Consider the following 20,820-nt stretch of genomic DNA (forward strand, 5'->3'; position numbering starts at 1 on the left):
TTGTTGTCTTACAGTCTCAGGAGTGATTCCCATGGACCAAAATTGTTAGAAATTATTAAATAAAAGGGAAGAAATCATTAAGGAATGAGTGATGATTAACATGACCTATTAGGTGTCTGACATTTTATAATCAAAACTGCTTATGACCCTCAATTTCCATTTAATTGTATACTTTAGCAAATAAGAAATAAAAGGAAGAAAACTAATATAGCTAATGACATTACACTAGAATACTGATGGGGGAGGGAGATAAGAGGAGCTTTAGTTTTGCTTTATTGTTCAAATTTTGAGTATCAGGGAATAAATAGTAATTTATGACAAGAAAGAACTAAATTACGTTAAGGTCGTGACTCATTTTAGAATTAAAATTTAAGATGACATTTTGAGTGTGCCATTTACCAAGTTAAAAGTAGACTTGCAGATGTTGGAAAGAGTTAAATATATATATATTTATTTAAATATATACTGATTTTGCCCTAGCCGGTTTGGCTCAGCGGTTGGAGCATTGGCCTGCAGACCAGAGTCCCAGGTTCGGTTCCCACTAGGGGCACGTACCAAAATAAATAAATAAATAAATAAATAAATAAATAAATAGAATAGAATATATGCTTATTTTTAAAGTGACCATTTTTTTTCCTGCCCTTGGAAGAAATTTTAATTACACAATGGTGAAATAAAAAGCAACAAAATGGCAGGGCTTACTAATAGAATAGAGTCCTCACTTACAGCTTTTCTGAATGAAAATTAAAAGTTAGTTTAGTATTTAACATAAAAATAGTTTTAAGAAACAATAATTAAGTTCTTTCCCACCAAATCTAATTCATTGTTTACAATTTCATTGGTAATCCCTATTTGAGAGTTTGTATTTGAGAGCAACTGGTTAAAAATACTACTTCAAGGTCAGTCTGTTGGCTTTAACTCCCACCAATACCACTTATTAAGCTTGTGGTCATATTATTTTGCTTCTCTGGGCTTCAGTAAAATTAGAATGTTGTTAATATCTATCTTGGAATTACTGTAAGAATTAAATGAGTTAATACATGTAAAGCACTTAGAGAAGAACTTGGCTCAAAGCAAGTACCATGTAAGTGTTAGCTGTTATTACAAAGGAAGGAAAGGAGTATTTAAACACGCAAAACATGTAAAAATTCTTTTTAGTACCTTCTTTTCTAAAGAAACCTTTGTATCATCTTGATCCAAGGAAATTCAATAGAGCCCAGCCTAAACTCCTTTTCCATACTGCCTGTGGGATGCTCTAAATGAATAGATTTTTTTTTTAAAAAAAAATCTTTATTGTTGAAAGTATTACAGATGTCCCCTCTTTGTCCCCCATGGACCTACCACCCCATTCCTGACCCCGCCAGGTCTTCATCTCACTGTTGTCTGTGTCCACGGGTTCTGCGTATATGCATATAAATTCTGTGGTTAATCTCCCCCCTCCTCCCCTCTGAGATTCACTTCAAGACAGTTCTACAGAAATTAGTGCAGTTCTGTGAACAAGGGTAGCAACTGGAAAATACTTCATTGAAAGGCACCTGTAAATGTAGTTGCTATAAGAAAAAAAATAAAATACCACGTTCAAATTTCTCTTCAGAATATTGTATGACAAAAAAGTGTTGTTTCACAGATGAAGTATTCTAAACATCATACAACTAATACACCAAAACAATGTCAAGTTGGTTTACATTAATTTTGAAATGTTCCTGTTAACGTGTTTATAGACACAGTCAGCGAGAGAACGAAGAGAAGAGCGTGGCGGCTGTGTCCGCCGACGGCGTGACCGTAACGCTGGCCAGTCCGCTGAGTTACACACACCTAGGGATCACTGTCCCCCTTCCCGATGGAACGCCGTTTGAAGCAAGGGCGGAAGTTGGAATTCTTACAAGAAATATCTTAATAAGAGGATCTGATAATGTGGAGTGGAATAACCAAATTCCAGCATGTCCTGATGGATTTGACACAGGTAACTTTAGCAGCTACAGTGTGACCACTGGAATGCTTTCAGACATCGCAGAAATAGTCCCTGGAGGCAAAAGCACCTCCGACTCTGAACTCCTGGGCTAAGTTTTGCTCTAGTAATAAATGAGCCCCAAATCTCAGTGATTTAAAATGAGGAAGGTTTACAGAATAAACGGATGAACAAAACAGATTCAGAAACATGGAAGCAGGGAACAGACTGATGAATCTCAGAGGGAAGGGGGATGAGGGTGGGGGCGGGAAGAGAAACAAAGAATTATGTGTATAGATGCATAACCGATGGGTGCAGACAATAGTGCGGTGAAGGCCTGGGGGGGAGCAGGAGCAGGGTGGAGGGGGTCAATGGGGGACAAAAGGGGGCATCTGTAATACTCTCAATAAATATATATATTTAAAAATAAATAAATAAATAAGTAAGTAAGTAAATAAATAAATAAGTAAATAAAATGAGAAAGGTTTATTTCTCATTGATACTACATGTGTCCAATATGGGTCAACAGGGCGAGCTCTGGTCATTCATTGTACTCCAGGATCTAGGCTGCTGGAAGCTCTATCTCAGCTGAGGCTTCTATGATCTCAGGGACAGGACACAAGATGGCCAGAGAGTTGAATATCAGCAACTAATTACTTTGGTCCTGAAGTGACAGGTATCTCCTACACTCAGGTACCATTAGTCAGAACTGATTATGCAGTGCTTATTATATTACTTATTATTATACTGTAAGAATGTGAATTAGTGCAAAGCCCAGTATATCCAGAAGTGAAAGAGAGCTGGATATGATGTTAAAGTTCTCACATAAGAGAACGTTAATGTTATTTACCACAGTATGCAGCACAATGTGTTTTACAAGTCTCTCGAAATAGTTTATGTAATCACCAATACCATCACAATCCTATAAGCAGTTCAATAATAACAGATACAACTTAGATGTAGCTCTTTCTTCAATGGGAATTATACCACTGGATTTGATGTCAAATGACCTACATTCTAATTCTAATTGTCGACCAAAAAAAAGTTCAGACTGCAGTAAAGAATAAAGAAAACCTTTATTTGAGCAGAAGGATTGCCATCTGGGAGACACATTCAGAGAGCAACCCAAACTGAGTTCTGAGAACAAAGAAAGGCAGGGTTTAGAAAGACAAAAACCACAAAATGTAGTTCTTTCATGCAAATGAAGGGTTGCTGGTTAGGTTAAAGGGTTGGTTAGTTCCAATATGCAAATGGAGGGGGTGCAAAAACTACAAAGGGAAAGTCAAGTCCACATGTATCCCCGCAGCAGTTGTTCCAGGATGTTTATGTCTCATCCTTGAGCTGAGTTTAGCAACAAGGTTAGCAGCTTAATAGCAGCTCTGAGAACTGAAGCACAAGATGTGCACAAGCCACATACCTCCTTCCTTACCAGCCTCCTGACTATTCAGTGACTCTCTTGGCAATGCTTATTCCCTTCTAATTTCCCCCCCATCATCAGTTCATCTACATCAAGTCTCAAAACGTCCATTAAACCTAATTTTATCCTGTTTAAAATAAGAATACTTCCTGTTCTGCTTACTTAGTACAGTTATAAGAATTAAGTGAGATAACGCATGTCTAGTGCTATGTAAGTATAAGATTTCATTAATTAATCTCCAACTCTTGGGGTAAAGCTTCAGAGATAATAAGACAAAATACCTTTATCCATATTCATTCAACTATTCGAATATTTATATAGTATCTTTGAAAAATACGGTAGTAAATACTTTAGGGAATGCAAAGGTCAATGAGACAAGGGACAAGGTACTTACTTTCTTACTGTCTAGAGGAGTAAATGATATGAATAATTATGTTCCAGAATGAGATTAAAATTATATGTGAATAAAAAAGATATAATTAGGTATGAAATAAAATCTTGATTTAATTAGAGGACTTTGACATGGTTTTCTTGTGTGTTTTATTTTTTAAGGTGAATTTGCTACACAGACATGTCTCCAAGGAAAGTTTGGAGAAGAAGTAGGAAGTGATCAATTTGGAGGCTGCATTATGTTTCATGCGCCTGTACCTGGTGCTAACATGGTAACTGGAAGAATAGAATATGTAGAGGTAAGAGGCATCGTTATTAAATCACAATGGTTTGCCCAAGGTTATCCAAATAACAAGTGTGTGCTAAATTCATGCTGTTTGCCCGATGCTAGTTATAATTGGGTAGAGGAGACACACTATTTTAATACACCTAATAATTCACCCATTTAATCATGCCAAAATTTTGTTTATTTTTCTCATACTCCACATCAGATTCATCAGCAAGTTCTATGTAATCTGCCCACAAAATACTGTACCCTGAATCCAACATCTGTCTATCACCTCCCCCTGACCTCTAACCCTCTCACATCTTGCCTGGACTACTGTGACTTTCTCCTAACTGGTCTTCCTATTTCCACTTTTGCTCCAGTAGAATCTTCACACCACAGCCAAAATAAAAAATTTTAAATATAAATCAGATCTTGTTGCATCCTGTTCAAAACCCTTCAGTGGCTTCACAGAATACCTAAAACTAAAAGTCTGAGTCCTTTCCGTAGGACCCACATGATCTGTTGCCCACTGGCCTCTGACTTTATCTCCTGTGATGGAGTCTATACGCCTGGCTCATGCCATGCAAGACACATAGGCCTGGTGTACCACGTCCATGGTCAACGTATTCCTGTCTCAAGTTCTTTGTGTGTGCTCTTCATTCTGCTTAAAATGATTATCCACCAAATATTTGCACAGCTCACACTGTCATTCAGTCAGCCTTCTTTGCAAATGTCTTGTCTTCAGAAAGGCCTTTCTTAACCATCTTTATTTGAAATAGCTGCCCAAACCCCTATCTTCCTTTATTTACTCATAATTCCCAATATTAAATCTATTTCTATTTATATTTGATTTCTCCCGTAGGACATAAACTCAATTAGTTCAGAAATTGTATCTTTCTGGTTTTCTGCTGATTCCTCTGTGGCTTGGTATACAGCAGATTGTCAGCTGACTATCAACGGGACAAATATATAAGTATATTAATAAATATGCAAGTTATCCTCAAGAGATTAGAAATTCCTTTGAATCTTATTATATTCAATATATATAATCAAGGGTTTTTTAATCTATATAATCAATAGTTTTTTTTTTTATCAAGTATTCAGTAAAAGGAAGGAAGGGAGGAAAGAAAGGAAGGAAATGATAGTAAAATCCTTAAATCTATTAAACTGGGGACACTTTGACTGCAAACAAATCATTGAGGGTGAGAGAGTCAACATTTTGTGAAGGTTCCCTCCTCCTAGGAAACGTTACACACTTGTGATATCTGACATACAGACTGAGTGAGTTTGCCAGGGTCAGTCTGTATATTAAATATTAGTAATGGTTAATCTCGTATTTGGGGATGAAGACTGGAAATAGGCGCCCTCATATTTTATTACCAGACCTCCTGGAATCATATTTTATACTCTTACACTCAGATCACACACTTGCACACACTAGCACCACTGTATTAGACTATTAGATTGAAGACTTATTAAAGAAAAGTACAGCAGAGTGGTTAATAAGAGCGCTAACCCAAGAATTATACCAACTTGATTTTAAAGGAGCCATATGACCATGAATATGATCCTCAGCCTTTCTAAACTTCAGTTTCTTTAACTTTAAAATGAAGTTAATGGTAAGTGGCCACTTCATAGGATTATGGTAAAGATTGTAGTCATGCACATAAGACACTTAGCACAGTGCCAGGCACATGGTCAACATTCAAGAAGCGTTTCTTATTATATAAGAATAAAAGTGAAAGAGAAAAGAAGTCTTTTAAGGGGCTTTATTTTACTAAACACAAAAATTTTTTAATAGACTGAGCTGAAAAGCAGAACAGTTAAAGATGGCTTTTGGCTTTTGTTTATTCATTAATTAACTGGTTTCAAGTATGGGTTGTTATATACCGAATAAAACAAGGTGGGCTGGGGGGCCAAATATTCTCTAATGACAAACATGAAAAATACGGAAAATATAAATGCATTAATAATAATTAAATTTGGAGGTTCTTAAACAAGAAAATATGAGCTAAGTAAACTGTGTTTATGTGGATCACTAAACAGTCATGATTTCTGGGCTTGACAGGTATTCCATGCTGGCCAGGCTTTTCGGTTGGGGAGATATCCAATACATTGGCACCTGCTGGGAGATTTACAGTTCAAATCTTATGTGAGAGGCTGTGCAATTCACCAGACCTATAACAGAGCTGTTACTATCCACAACACACATCACCTTCTGGTTGAGAGGAATATTATCTATGATATCAAGGGAGGAGCATTTTTCATAGAAGATGGTATTGAACATGGCAATATCCTGCAGTATAACTTGGCAGTGTTTGTGCAGCAAAGTACTAGTCTTCTGAACGATGATGTGACTCCAGCTGCATTTTGGGTAACTAACCCAAACAATACCATTCGGCACAATGCAGCTGCTGGGGGCACTCACTTTGGCTTTTGGTACCGAATGAACAACCACCCTGATGGGCCATCCTATGACCGAAACATTTGCCAAAAAAGAATTCCTCTTGGAGAATTCTTTAACAACACTGTTCATTCTCAAGGTTGGTTTGGAATGTGGATATTTGAAGAATATTTCCCCATGCAAACAGGATCTTGTACTTCTACCGTGGCACTGCCTGCAGTATTTAATTCACTTACTACTTGGAATTGTCAAAAAGGAGCTGAATGGGTCAATGGAGGTGCCCTTCAGTTTCATAACTTCGTGATGGTAAATAATTATGAGGCAGGAATTGAGACCAAGAGGGTCCTGGCTGCTTATGTTGGAGGATGGGGTGAAAGCAATGGAGCGGTGATTAAAAATGCCAAAATCGTTGGTCATCTTGATGAACTGGGAATGGGGTCTGCATTTTGTACAATGAGAGGTCTGGTTCTCCCATTTAGTGAAGGCTTAACTGTGTCTTCCACACACTTTATGAACTTTGACCGTCCCAACTGTGTAGCTTTGGGAGTGACATCCATCACTGGAGTTTGCAATGAGAGATGTGGAGGTTGGAGTGCAAAATTTGTTGATATCCAGTATTTTGACACACCAAACAAGGCTGGCTTTCGATGGGAACATGAAGTGGTACTGATTGATGTTGATGGTTCACTCACAGGTAATGTTATAATTTCTGATAAAATACATTGGAAATATGTTTGTGTTAACTCCGAGTTGAATTTTCAAAGCGGACTCACCTGAATCACAGATTTTTACCCAGTCCCAAACTGTACTAATGACTTAAGGATATAGGTCAACACTAGTCATACATGAGACATTCCTTTCTGGAAAAGCCCCAAACTATCAGCTACAGCCTCCAATTGTGTCCTTTTCCCCCCTGCATTTGCACTTTGGTTTTGAAATAACAGCATGTTTTGAGCAATATTATTGGAAACATTGATCACAAAAGGAAACTGGTTTCATTTTAAAATACTCAGTTAATTACACAGATAAGAAACTGCTTACATGACTACTCAAATTCTCTAATCAGTCATGGACCATACATGTAGAAATTGCAGGTTTATTTATATAAGACAGACTGGATATATCCTGCTCATTAACTTCAAGGGAAGTAGTTACAGGCCTGATATTAACCTTTTCCTTTCCAATCTAAAATTTGAATTTGAATAAGTTGAATAAATATGTTAACTAATAACATTTTTTACCATTTCAAGTTCAGAGTATGTCACATTTTTAAAATATTCTTAGTTTCTAGAACTTAGAATTTTTTAATGTTAAAGACCTGTCTGAATAAAAAAGTGAGGGTGTGTGGGAGATAGTTCTGCCTAATACTTTAGAAGAGAGAGAAAGTTGACAAGTAAAACTACAGATATTAACAATTTACTTTTGAAAGACTGAAAAATGGAAGAAGATTTATCTCAATATTCAAACAGAGGAAGTTCTCAACTATATTTGGTGAGTTCTGTCTCCAAATGGTGGCTTTAAGAGGAAGAATGTTTGGATGGTTCTAATATAAAACTTTGTGTAACCTTTATTAGTTTATTTAATTCAGCTTAGATTTTTAAAGTAACTTAGCAGTTCCTCAGTTAAGAGTATAGGCCCCATGGCAGACTGCTGGATTTAATTCTTGGCCAAGTTACTTATCCTGCTTCCCATCCCTACTTTGGCTCTTGTGGGTGCTTCAGATGCTATGTTACAGTTACATCCACAATTAACTCCCTGACCAGAGTCCACTGCAAAGCGTCTGTAAGGGATTCCCCCTTGCTCCATGCCACAAAGAAAGAAAGAAGAAAGAAAAAGAAAGAAGAAAGAAAGAAAGAAAGAAAGAAAGAAAGAAAGAAAGAAAGAAAGAAAGAAAGAAAGAAAGAAAGAAAGAAAGAGAAAGAAAGAGAGAAAGAGAGAGAGAGAGAGAAAGGGAGAAAGAAAAAGAAGAAAGGAAGAAAGAAAGAAAAAGAAAGAAAGAAAGAAAGAAAGAAAGAAAGAAAGAAAGAAAGAAAGAAAAAAAGAAAGAAAGAAAGAAAAATACTAAGACTTTGAGATTGTATTAGCAGTACAATGGATCACAGTACCTTTATGTTGTAGACTGGTTTTTCCTTTTTATAGCATGAAGTCGGAAACGTGGATTGTGTTCCTTTTCTAGGTCACAAAGGACACACCGTCATCCCACACAGCTCATTGCTGGACCCTTCGCACTGCACTCAGGAGGCCGAGTGGAGTGTTGGGTTCCCTGGGTCTGTCTGTGACGCCTCAGTCAGCTTCCACCGCTTGGCATTCAACAAGCCTTCTCCAGTATCTCTGCTTGAGAAGGACGTGGTGCTCTCAGACGCTTTTGGTAAGTGGAGTAGAATAGTTGAAACCACTAATGTAAATGTTTTCCTCATCTTCTTGAGTTGTTCCTGCCTAGAACATTGGGGAAACCATAATTATTTGTATGTCAGAAGCCAGACAAGAAACAAAAACATTCAAAATGGGCATTCTGCTAATCTCCCGTGAGCCAAAGAAATCACCCAGCATCTACAAGGCAGGGAAGTCTGCTCTCCCCTGAAGGAGGGGAGAGAACTGGATATTTGCCGACTGATCCATATGGTCATACTCTTCCCACACATTCCAGGTCCTCTGTACTGTGTCCTAATGACTCTGCTCATGGTGCTTTCAAAACTAACACTGCTTCGTAAGCCTAAGAATTAATGAATTTGTTCCTCCATGATAATGGAATTTTTTTGGTCCTATCCCCAAAATAAAAAAGATGACAGTTTATTTTATAATCTTGCTTCTAGAGATTATAAATTTAATATAAAATTCAATCAGAAAGGGAAGGGAGAGGAAAAATATAGAATATGGGCAATTAATCACTGGTCTTTTCTTTATATTGTAAGATCTTTTAGATCTTCTACTAAAAATGTCAGGCATTCTCTCATGACCAAAGCATAACTAAATTACATAGTTTTTTCCATAACAGTAGTTCAGGTTCCAAGTGTGTCACTCTCAACATTTAGGGTATCATCGCTAGTGTGTGTGGTAGGTCTAGTTGTAACCTAGTTCCTTAGGAGTTCTAAATCAAAGTGTTCACTCACACTGGCTATGCAGGTTTTGATTAAATCAACAAATGTAAGAGAATCTAATAAAGGATCAGAACTTACATTTGCATACATTGCAAATCAATGATTTAATTAATGATATTTTAAAAATTGCGTTAATATATTTGAGCATTTCTGTCATAGTAGTCATAATCATTGTTTCAATATTTTTCTTTTCCTAAGGAATAAAGTCTCCATCTTAATTCATAATTTCAAGTGGAAAAGCATTTTATGTTTCAGTTAAGTGTAGTATTAAATATTGACATTTAGAATATAAATAGTGAAATGCTATATTGGCCTCTTTAGAGACTTCCATAGATTAGACCAATATTTTACATTTGCATTTGTCCATAAAAGGAGGAATTTTCTAGAGGTGTAGATTACTATTACTTGTTTGTTTTATGTTCTCCTGCAGGCACAAGCATTGTCCCCTTTCAGAAGAAACGACTGACTCATATGTCTGGATGGATGGCTCTGATTCCAAATGCAAAGCACATTAACTGGTATTTTAAAGGTGTGGATCACGTAACCAACATATCATATACATCGACATTCTATGGATTCAAGGTAAATAAAGAGCTATCAAGTCCATCTTCTATTAATTAAGATTGAACACTACTCAGCCACAGGGCACGTTCTCATCCTTACACTGACTGTTTGGCCCAGAATGCCCTTGCCTCACATTTTGGCCTGTGAAAGTCCTGCACACCCTCCATGAACCCCTGTAAATCTAAGACAAGCCAATAAAAGGATCCTATTCAAGAGTCTGAAGTAAGCAATCTTCCTGTAGTACTAAATCTGTGCCCTGTTATTATTACTATGATAATAACTAACACTGACTGAGTGCTCATGATGTTTCAGGTACCAGTTTGGGGCTTTATTATTTGTGTTATGAAATATATCAAACATAGAATATTATAGAAAATATGCCCATCACTCATCTCTATCTGAATCTAACATTCTGTGAATATTTACCTCTGATTTTTTTTTTTTTAAAGAGACATTTAGATGAAGTGGAAGTTCTCTGTATGGCTTATGGCTTATGGCTTACCCTGATTTCATTCATTCTTCACTCTCCATCTCTAATGGTAACCAGTATCCTGAATTGGGTGTCTTCATTTCTTTCATTTATATTCTTAAAAAAATAATCAAAATAATCCCAGCATCGTTGCAATGTTTTAAATGTTTTCAAACATTATAGAAATAAAATATTTTCTAAATATGTACATATATGTGTGTGTTGAGATTTATATGTATAGGTATAGATAGAGAGAGACTCTTATTGCCTTGGTGACAGAGTTAGCATTATTGCTGTAGACATATAAAGTATTGATAAACAAAATATAAATGCAAGATGAAAAAGAAACTAAAATTAAAACTTGTCTTAATATATAGGTTAATTCAGTGCCATCAAAATTAATGTATATTAGGCAGGGTATTAACATATAAAACAAGTCATGTTTTTATAAACTTTTACAGGAAGAAGACTATGTCATCATATCTCATAACTTCACTCAAAATCCTGATATGTTTAATGTTGTTGATATGAGGAATGGCTCCTCAAATCCCCTGAGCTGGAATACTAGCAAGAATGGAGACTGGCACCTTGAACCAAACACCAGTACTCTGTATTACTTGGGTATGTATTCATTAGGCAGAGTGGTTATTTTATCTAATGTTTCGTCTGAAGGAGAAAAACTGCTTAATGGGCAAGTGTGTTATACAGTACCTTGTATATAGCAAGATTCAACAACTGTTTTTGAATGGCAGTGATACCACTGTAATTAACTAGTTATGAATAACTGGAAAGGAGCAAGGGAAAGCCAAATAGTATAGGCGTGTCATTTGTGCAGCTTTGCCAGGAAGCTGCAGTTTAACATTCTCCAGGTCTATTCCCCACAGATCCACTGGGGGAAGTGACTGGACAGGGGAGAATAGATGCATGTCCAGTAAAGTCTGGATGAAATAGGGAAGGCACTCCTGGGAACAGGTCAGTGGTCAGGATGGGCATGGATACTGCAAGGGCTTGAAATTTGGGATATTTAATCTCCTAAACAAAGGAGTTTGTTGCACTCTTGCTTGCTTGTGCTTGACTCCTGGCTTGCTGGGCTTTCATGGTCCTGCATTCCCCCACATGACCCACAGCTATGTGGACCCCACACACAATGGACTGACTAATGGACTACAGCTAGCCTAATGCTAAACCGGACCCAGTTCCACCATGGAATGGAAACTTTGGATGCTGGCTTTGCTTCTGGCTCTACTACATCTCCAGCTGCACATCTCCCAGGACTGGCTTAAGGGAAATGGGACTTTGGAAACCCAAGGATGTAATTCCACACCCATAAAAATCACTCATCCTCCCATGCAAGTTTCAGAAAATTCTTTTTCTCAAGATATTGTAAGGACCCTACTCCCACTAGCAATGGAGAAAGACCACCCATGCATTTCTTTTATTATAAAAGGACTGGAGATGAAATTCATGCTAGAAAAAGCCTTGAGTTGAATTAAAAACTTACATTTTATGTTTGGAGATAACATGAACATTTTTTAATTTAAATGTGGCCCCAAAATTTATTTCAAAAAATTGGAGGAAATGAGTACAATGGAAACTATCATATATTTTATTTTTATTATTTAATTATATTTGGAAAATAATATTTTGTTGTTAATCCTCGCCCAAGGACATTTTTCCATTAATTTTTTATAAGCATGAGGGGTGGGGAGAGAGAAAGATCGATGTGAAAGAGACACATTGGTTGATTGCCTCCCGTACAACCCCAACCAGGGCTGGGGATTGAACCTGCAACCCAGGTATGTGCCCTTGACTGCATATTGAACCCATGACTCTTTGGTCTATAGGCCGACACTCTAAACACTGAACAAACCATCCAGGGCTGGAAAATAAAATATTTAAAAATAAATTTTTAATTTTAAAATATTATTTTAAAGATATTTTGACTATGTGCTTCTCAATAAGATGTGCATTTTGTCAGAATTCCTCCGTATATATTCCATGCATTTGAACAATACCTAGCTACTGTCTGAAGGGTATTTTCAAATGACCATGATTTTCTTACATTTGAGTACTTTGGTCATCTTGTTAATTTAAGCTGCTTTTCTTCACTTTTAGTGTCAGGGAGAAATGACCTTCCTCAAAGCCAGCCTGTTTCTGGGACCCTGGACCCTGACGTGAAAGATGTGACTATTAATTTCCAAGCTTACTGCTGCATTCTCCAGGACTGCTTCCCTGTGCACCCCCCGTCAAGGAGTCCGATTCCCAGGAAGCGGCCAGCCACATACAAGTATATAGGCCTTTGTTTGTTACTACCTTCAGGAGCACTGGGCATAATCCTTTCACACAGCAGTTCTGGGTGAAAAAGTAACATCCCCCACTGCGCGGTGCCTCGTGCGTCACAAAGCACTTCCACACTCATCACTGCCCTTGAGCCTTCCACCGCCCTGATGAGAAAATGGGAAAAGCTCACAGAAACTATGTGTGTACATTGCTGGTAGTCTCAGATTTGCAGAATGTTAGATCTGGATTACTAGACCAATGCCCTCAAATGAATTCCCCGAGATTACAGAACTTCTTGATGACACATCCAGAGCAGCAAAATTAGGATATCGCAGTACATGGATTTAGTGGCAGAAAAAGTGAATCACATTGTGGATGGAAAGGAAGTTTTCTTCAATGGAGAAAAAACTGTATGGGTAGTTGTGTGTGTTGAATATGTTACTAATTTCACATATTAGCTTGTCTACTTGGAAAAGCTATAAACGATTTAATTTGCATTCTATCACCCTCAAATCATCTAGTATAGTGCTACACCCTAAGGAGATGGTCATTAAATATACAGAGACAATACTTAATGGAACTATTTTTTGTTTGTTTGTTTTCAGCTTATGGTCAAATGATTCTTTTTGGCAATCATCTCGGGAAAATAATTATACCATACCTCACCCAGGAGCAAATGTGGTTATTCCTGAAGGTAGATACATAAAGAAGTAAAACCTGTGTTCATGCAACTTTGGGGTAGATGCCACACAATAGGTAGCATTCCACCTTTACCAAGCTCACCTTAGGAAATAGCAAATGTGGAGATGGATTCTATTATTGTGTCCTGGATACCAGACTTAGCCTCCTGGGTTTTATGTGAACTTAAACCTGAGTATTAAGAATATAAATTTTTCTGGGGAGACAAGAATCAATCATCATGTGGGAAAAGGGTTGCACACTTCAAAACCAAGACCCACTGAAAAGGTTGTCAGTGCTTTCTCTGTAGGCTATAATCTATGGATTATATTTCTTACATAAAATTATTTTTATAGGAACATGGGTTGTAGCAGACACAGATATTCCACCAATGGAAAGGCTCATTATTTGGGGGGTTCTAGAACTGGAAGATAAACAGAATGTGGAGGCTACAGAGTCTTCTTACAGAAAAGTTGTTTTGAATGCTACCTACATATCACTGCAGGTAAGAGTAAGGGTGTTATACTTCATTAACCAAATTCTAAAGTGATGGTTCACTGAAAAATTATAATAAAGCATATTAAATTGATATTAATTAAAAACACAGCTGGCTCTTGGCCATGACACACGAGCCTCATGTAAGTCTAATATATGTCTGCTCTCCTTTATATTGTGGACTAAACATTTCTTAAGGAGTGATTATCATGCTACTTTTAGTGTAAGGTTTGCCCATTGGCAGTCATACATAGGATGGTTGTGCTATTATAAGATACAGCTAAACTCACACCGTGATCCAACCAACAGAGAATCCCCAGGATCCTGGAAAAAATTTAAAAGATTTTAAGCCCCCCTCCCCCCTTTTTAGAAAACAAACAGTATTTCTTTTTTTAAGAGAGAGGAAGGGAGAAGGAGAGAGAAAGAAACATCGATGAGAGAGAACATTGGCCGCCTCCTGCATGCCCCCCAATGGGGATTTGGCCCACAACCTGGGCATGTGCTCTGACCAGGAATTGAACTAGCAATCTCTTAGTGCATGGGTCAGTGCTCAACCACTGAGCCACACTGGCAGGGCTATTTCTTTTTTAATAAAGATATTTTTATTGATTTTTAGAGAGAGAGAAAGGGAGAGGGAAAGAGAGTGGAACACTGATCAACTGCCTCCCACACACTTCTACATGTGCCCAGCAACATTTTGGTGTACCAGACAACACCCAACCCTCTGAGCCACACCAGCCAGGGCCTAACAGTATTTCCTAAAATGACAGAATGTAGATGGAATTATGCAAACAGAAGCAGATTAAATAAAAGCCTTCAGTAGTTTAGAACAATCACTTCATTCTCAGAAACCTCAGTTGGTCATGTAATAGTTTGATCAGTCTCATTGCTCAGTCAGTTTGTTATTATTGTTCATCAAAAAGAATAGTCTAGCCCTGGCCAGTTTGGCTCAGCGGTTAGAGCATTGGCCTGCGGTCCCAAGAGACCAGGGTTCAGTTCCCGATAAGGGCATGTACCTTGGTTGCCCTTTGTCCCCGGCCCTGGTAGGTCGTGTAGGTGGAGGCCACTTGATGTGTCCCTTTCATGTCGATGTTTCTCTCTCTCTCTCTCCCTCTCCCTCCCTCTCTCTCTCTCTCTCTCTCTCTCTCTCTCTCTCTCTCCCACTCTACCTGAACAAACAATGGGAAAATGTCCTGGGGTGAGGATAAAAAAAAAAAAAATGGTCTAACCAAAAAGCTATTAAGCACCATTAAAAAATAAAAGTGAGCAATAGTGTTTCTTTAATAAAACTAAGCTTTCAATGTTTTAAAGGTGTGTGATATTTTGGTTATGTGTGTGAGCTTTGAGATAAATTAAAGCTACAATTGAATTCTTACCTCACTGTTTAACAGTTGGGTAGGTAACTGTGGGTAAGTTATTTGACCACTTTTAGCATCAGTTTTCTCACCCATTAAATGAGAAAAATAGCAATTCATGGGTTTTGTTTAAAGGTTAAGTGATACACTATATGTAAAGCCTTGCACATCAGGCCTGACATAGAATCAGCAAGCATTTGTAATAGCTATTATTATTATTAATAATGATGGCTCATAAACAGCATAGCCCAGGTATAACTACAGGAGTATAGTGTATGTAGGCCATATTATTTTAAAATCCAGTGTGATCTACTCAAACAGCACTAGTTTAGGTCTTAAAAGGTCACAGTTTTAGGTCTAGGTTCAATTCTGACAGTAAGTAGATATTGATTTTGACCTTGGAAAAATCATTTAAATTGCCTATCCCAGGGTGAGTGGATTAAATTAAGGTCACTTTCAGTTATAATACTGTTCTTTGTGTAACAGAATTTATTCGTTTTTACTAGACAAGTCTTCCAGTTTTCCTAATTCTTTTTTTATGGGGAAAATTTTTTCTGCTCAATTTTTAAGTGTTAACAATTTTCTGCTTCACTGCAGGGTGGTAGATTAATTGGTGGCTGGGAAGATAACCCTTTTAAAGGAGAATTACAGATTATTCTTAGAGGAAATCATTCCACTCCAGAGTGGGCTTTTTCAGAAGGACCAAATCAAGGATCAAAGGTGTTAGGTATGTGTTTCCAGGTACTAAAAGTATTATTCATGTCAGTTTTAAGAATGTATTAAAACACATAACACTAAAGTATTATTATCAGTTCCTGATGTTATGGTATCAGAAGCTTTTACACTTATTTGTAGTAAAAGGTTATAAAAGTGGCAGAGATTTTTAAGTCATGTCACATTAAAATAGATATAGATGTGCATTATTTTAAACCAAAATATAATTCATTATAAAGCTAACAGCAACAAATCTCTCCATATATATTATTTATCCAATCTGGTTTTCTTCACAATCTTTTTTTTATATAAGTAATAAAACTCTTCACATTTTAGTGCTTTTTCCCTAAATGGTAAGTTTCCTATACATTGTTTTTTTATAGTGTTAGTACTCTGTGGATAACTGACAACAGAGTCAGCTGACCCACAGCATGAACTCCCCTGCTGCATTGGTATGGCTGAATGTATTCCTCTGTGAGCCTGGGAACAAAGGAAGGGGAAGGTTTAATTTGGTTACAGTAAATAACTGTTTTTATTAATACTACTGCATATTTATTTAAGAGACACATACAACATGTGATGTAATCACTCCATTGTACAATTTCTAAAACAGTAACAATCATTTATAAGGGGATAAAAATGGCTTTAGATTATGTTAGCTCTCCCAAGACAAATTCAAATCTTAACAAATGTTCCAAGGAAAACAAATTCAGTCTTAATTTTTTTGTTTTGTTTTCTACGTGTTCATTTTTATTTCAAAAGTAACATTTCGAACAACACAGAGCAATATAAAGAAAAACAAAAATAACATTTTAAACAACATGGAATAATATCAAGAAAAAATATACATCTTTCCAATTCTACTTCCCTCTTGAAGAAAATAGCTAGCATTAATTAGCAATTTTTACATGTCTTTTCATGTTTTCTATCCATACCTATATTTACATTATATATATTGATTTGTGATAATAGTATTGTGCCTTTTACAAAAAACAAGGTCAAACTAAATAAATTACTACGCAATTTTCTTTTCTCAGTTAATATATTATAGATCTTTCCAGATCAATACTTACAGATAACACTTTCTTTTTATAGCATATTACACCATGATATTGGTATATTACAATTTACCCCATCATTCTGTTGAAGTACAATTTGAGTAATTCTACTTTCCTAATATTGTTGAAGTTAGCCCCTTTGTTCATATGTTTTTGTGTACTGGCCTTAATGTCTATGGACCATGTTCCTAGAAGTGAATCAAAGGGTTAAAGCCCTGAGCAGATAACCCCAACTGATTTTATGTTCAATCACTTATTAAAATAGATCAGCGAACTCTCATTCTATATCAGGGCCTAACTCAGTACCGTGTGGTGAATAAGTAGGAGTGTGTTTTTCTCCTGCAGGAGTGTTTGGTGAGCTGGACCTTCACGGAATTCCCCGTTCCATATACAAAACTAAACTCTCGGAAACCGCAAACGCAGGTTCCAAAGTCCTGTCTTTGGTGGATGCGGTGGATTGGCAGGTAGAGGAAACACTTTGTGGCGGAAAGTGAACACACAGTGGGTCAATGTGAAAAGGTTTCTTCTTTATTCTCATGGACATTTATTTCTCACCTGATAAACCAGATGTGAAATGTGTATTTTGCAATTAGCCTGCACTCTGAAAGCTAACCTGATAGCAGGCATTTAAAAAGTGTTGTGTCCAAGGGCCTTCAGAATACATAAAGAACATCATGTGTAAATTAGTTATGAAAGGGAATGTGAAAATTTGGGGGCAAAATATTTGTTTATTACGAATTCTTGCAAAACAGAAAAAAGAAATTGTTTTGAATACATTTTATTGTTATCTTGGTCCTCTCTTTACTTCTAATTTGTGATTTGACATGTTAAGCATTTGGAAATAAATCCTGATGCCCAGTGATGTTCAAATAACACCTGTGTTAAAGGAGAGATTTTGGTAAAATGAGTGGTGTGGTTCCCGTCTCCACTGTCTCGTAGGTGTGCATAGGCCACAGACTCATGTTTGCAAACACTCTTTAATGCTGAAGGGTCAGGGAGATGGATGGATTCCTTTTCCAAGCTCAGATCTCAGCCAGTTCCCTTCTACTGCGAATCAGGTTTTGAGTCAAGAACAGAGAGGCTTAGTCTGAGTAAATCAAAACAAATCCTCCAACAAAGGGGTTGACTCTCTTAATGTAGTTTAAAAATTGGTAAATAAAAGGAAGAAGATTCATTGGGAGGTATTATAATCTATGTTAATAGGTTCTTATTAGTGATGGTTGAGGTGTGATTACTTTTTAGAAAGTAATTAAATAATTTTAGTATTCCTATTATTCCTCTAATTAAGTTATTATTTATCCAATAAATATTTTTCTGCATATTATCTAAATGATATTTAACTGTCATACATTTTCTAGACAAAGGATTCATTTGTGAAGAAATTGGTCAAGCTATAGTGGAAATGACATTGGGGTAGGAGAAGCAGACACTAAATTAACAAATAAATGTGTTAATTTCAGATTATAATGAGCATGATGAAGGAAATAGAACAGGTGATGTGAGGCTGCCTCAGTAGACAGAGGCAAATAGCGTTGAATAGAGCGGCCAGAGAATGGGTCTCTCAAGGATATGATGGGGTTTAAGACATGCTACCCCAAAATATTAAATTTAGGACATGCTACCCAAAAACCTTGAGTATTTTAAGATGAAGGAATTTGAGAAGCTTCCTGTGCTGTAGAACTTTCTAGTTTCCCCTGAAGCCAGTCACAAACCTTCATGTGTGAGGTACCCTCCCTATACCCAGAGGAGAAGACCACCCATGTCTCTGAAGACAGAGGGACACGGGGAGAAACCTGAGCAAGACTTGCTAGTTCCCCAGCTTATTACACTGGACTTGTACCCTATCACATCTTCCCTCTCCTCTCCTCATCAAACCCAGCGTAGCAACACTCAGGTACAACAAGCCTTCTGAAGGCTCCTGTGTCACAAAATTTATATTAAATAAATGTACATGCTTTCCTTTTGTTAATCTGTCTTTTGTTACAGGGGTCCCAGCCAAGAACTTAGAAGGGTAGAGAAAAAAAATCATTTGAGCAGAGATTTGGATGACAAGAAGGAGCCTGTCATATACAAATGCAGATTCTAAGACTGGGTTGTCTTCTTGAAGTTTTCTCTTCCTTTCTCACCTTTCAAAAATATCAAGTGATAGTTAATTATGTTTCAAAAATCCTGGGAAATTTTTTTAAGTCTTAAAGAATATTGTTCTGATCAGTTCTTTTGATAAAAATATGAACATACTTTCTTTAATTTAATTTTTTTTCAAGGAACCTGAATTAAATGGAAGGAAAGGCTGAGATAATTCAAAATTTAGGATTCTTAATATCAAACAAAAACATATTTATTTTAGAGACCTAAATATCTAGTTTTTTTCTCTATGATAATGCCATGATTCTAATCAGATATAGAGTTATTGAGTAGTTATTAAGAAATAGAAACCTATTTTAAAATTGTTCTTGTATTTGGCACTTGAATTTTTCAAAGGAGGGAGAAGAGATTGTGATAACAACCACAAGCTATGACATCCACCAGACAGAAACTAGAAGCATCGTTAAAATCCTGCACGATCACAAAATTCTCATTCTCAATGATACCCTTTCCTACACTCACCTTGGTAAGTGGTTGTTCTTTGACCAAATAGATATATAATTAAAATGTCTTGAGTCCTGGCCAGTGTGGCTCAGTTGGTTGGACATCGTCCTGGGCAGCAAAGGTTGCCAGTTGGATTCCCAGTCAAGGCACAGGCCCAGGTTGTGGGCTCGATCCCTGGTAGGGGGCATTCAGGAAGCAGCCAGTTGATGATTCTCTCTCTCTCCCTCTTCCTTCCTCTCTCTTTAAAAAGCAATAAACTATTATTTTTTTAAAATGTCTTGAAATGGTCACATTTTAGTGCTCTCTTCTGTAATTACAATTATCTGATGAAACATTTCACAACTATTTCAGAAGAGTATTCCATTCAGACTGGTGTTGGTGCCTAAGGGATATTTTGATAGAAGCATATGTAGGTATCATTGTGTATCACATATTTTTCTTTAAATATAAATGGGAAGGTTTCATTGAAGAACATTTTAATCATAAAACAAAAGTTTTTGAAGTTTGACATTATACGGTCTTTTCTCTAAACTACCAAACATTTCTCTCAGTTTGAAATATACCTGCTTATCTTAAAGTTTTGACTAAGATTTCTAGAAATGTAGACTAGAATTTAGGTTGTGTTTTACAAATCATTAAGATGTAAGTGTACACAGTGTGTTTGCTATGCTACTAATACTTAGAGTTATGGTTGATAAATAAATTAATAAAATGAATATATATAAAATTTTAAAAAAAGAATTATGGTTGATACAAAATATGTCACAGGAAATGTGGAACAAACCAAGGGGTCAGCAGAAGAAATATCTGTTTATTGCTGATTTTCCACACAGGCTTGGGTAAATTTATTATTCTCTACCTCATTTCCTCATCCATTAAAATTACGAGAAACTTCTCAACTTGCCTTTCAACAGTGTTTTTGTGTATAAAGTGATTGTAAAATTCTTATTAAGCAATTATTTAATAATTGCTGATTATAATAATCTTTTTAGTGTTAATAGAAGACATACTTTTGATAATAATTCATTTTATAAATAAAAAGCCATCATAATTTCAGTCTGCCATCTATGTATGTCAAAGCATTAATCTCGAA

At 36.5% G+C, this 20,820-nt stretch overlaps 1 protein-coding gene across 4 annotated transcripts in view; it reads left to right on the forward strand.

Moving 5' to 3' along the window:
• Positions 1-20,820, forward strand: part of PKHD1L1 (PKHD1 like 1) — a 140,467-nt gene that overhangs the window by 79,423 nt on the left and 40,224 nt on the right. For 2 of the 4 annotated variants that reach the window (XM_036264470.1, XM_036264474.1), the window contains 13 exons: positions 1,722-1,963; positions 3,918-4,054; positions 6,092-7,121; positions 8,604-8,795; positions 9,956-10,107; positions 10,539-10,628; positions 11,020-11,179; positions 12,674-12,845; positions 13,444-13,532; positions 13,873-14,021; positions 15,964-16,093; positions 17,484-17,602; positions 19,620-19,749. In XM_036264470.1, the coding sequence (XP_036120363.1) occupies positions 1,722-1,963; positions 3,918-4,054; positions 6,092-7,121; positions 8,604-8,795; positions 9,956-10,107; positions 10,539-10,628; positions 11,020-11,179; positions 12,674-12,845; positions 13,444-13,532; positions 13,873-14,021; positions 15,964-16,093; positions 17,484-17,602; positions 19,620-19,749 (2,792 nt within the window). The remainder of the gene's footprint in view (positions 1-1,721; positions 1,964-3,917; positions 4,055-6,091; positions 7,122-8,603; positions 8,796-9,955; positions 10,108-10,538; positions 10,629-11,019; positions 11,180-12,673; positions 12,846-13,443; positions 13,533-13,872; positions 14,022-15,963; positions 16,094-17,483; positions 17,603-19,619; positions 19,750-20,820) is intronic. The other 2 variants (XM_036264471.1, XM_036264472.1) reach the window with 1 other exon arrangement.

Source organism: Molossus molossus, unplaced genomic scaffold (assembly GCF_014108415.1).
Source record: "Molossus molossus isolate mMolMol1 unplaced genomic scaffold, mMolMol1.p scaffold_m16_p_16, whole genome shotgun sequence".
Lineage (NCBI taxonomy): Eukaryota > Metazoa > Chordata > Mammalia > Chiroptera > Molossidae > Molossus > Molossus molossus.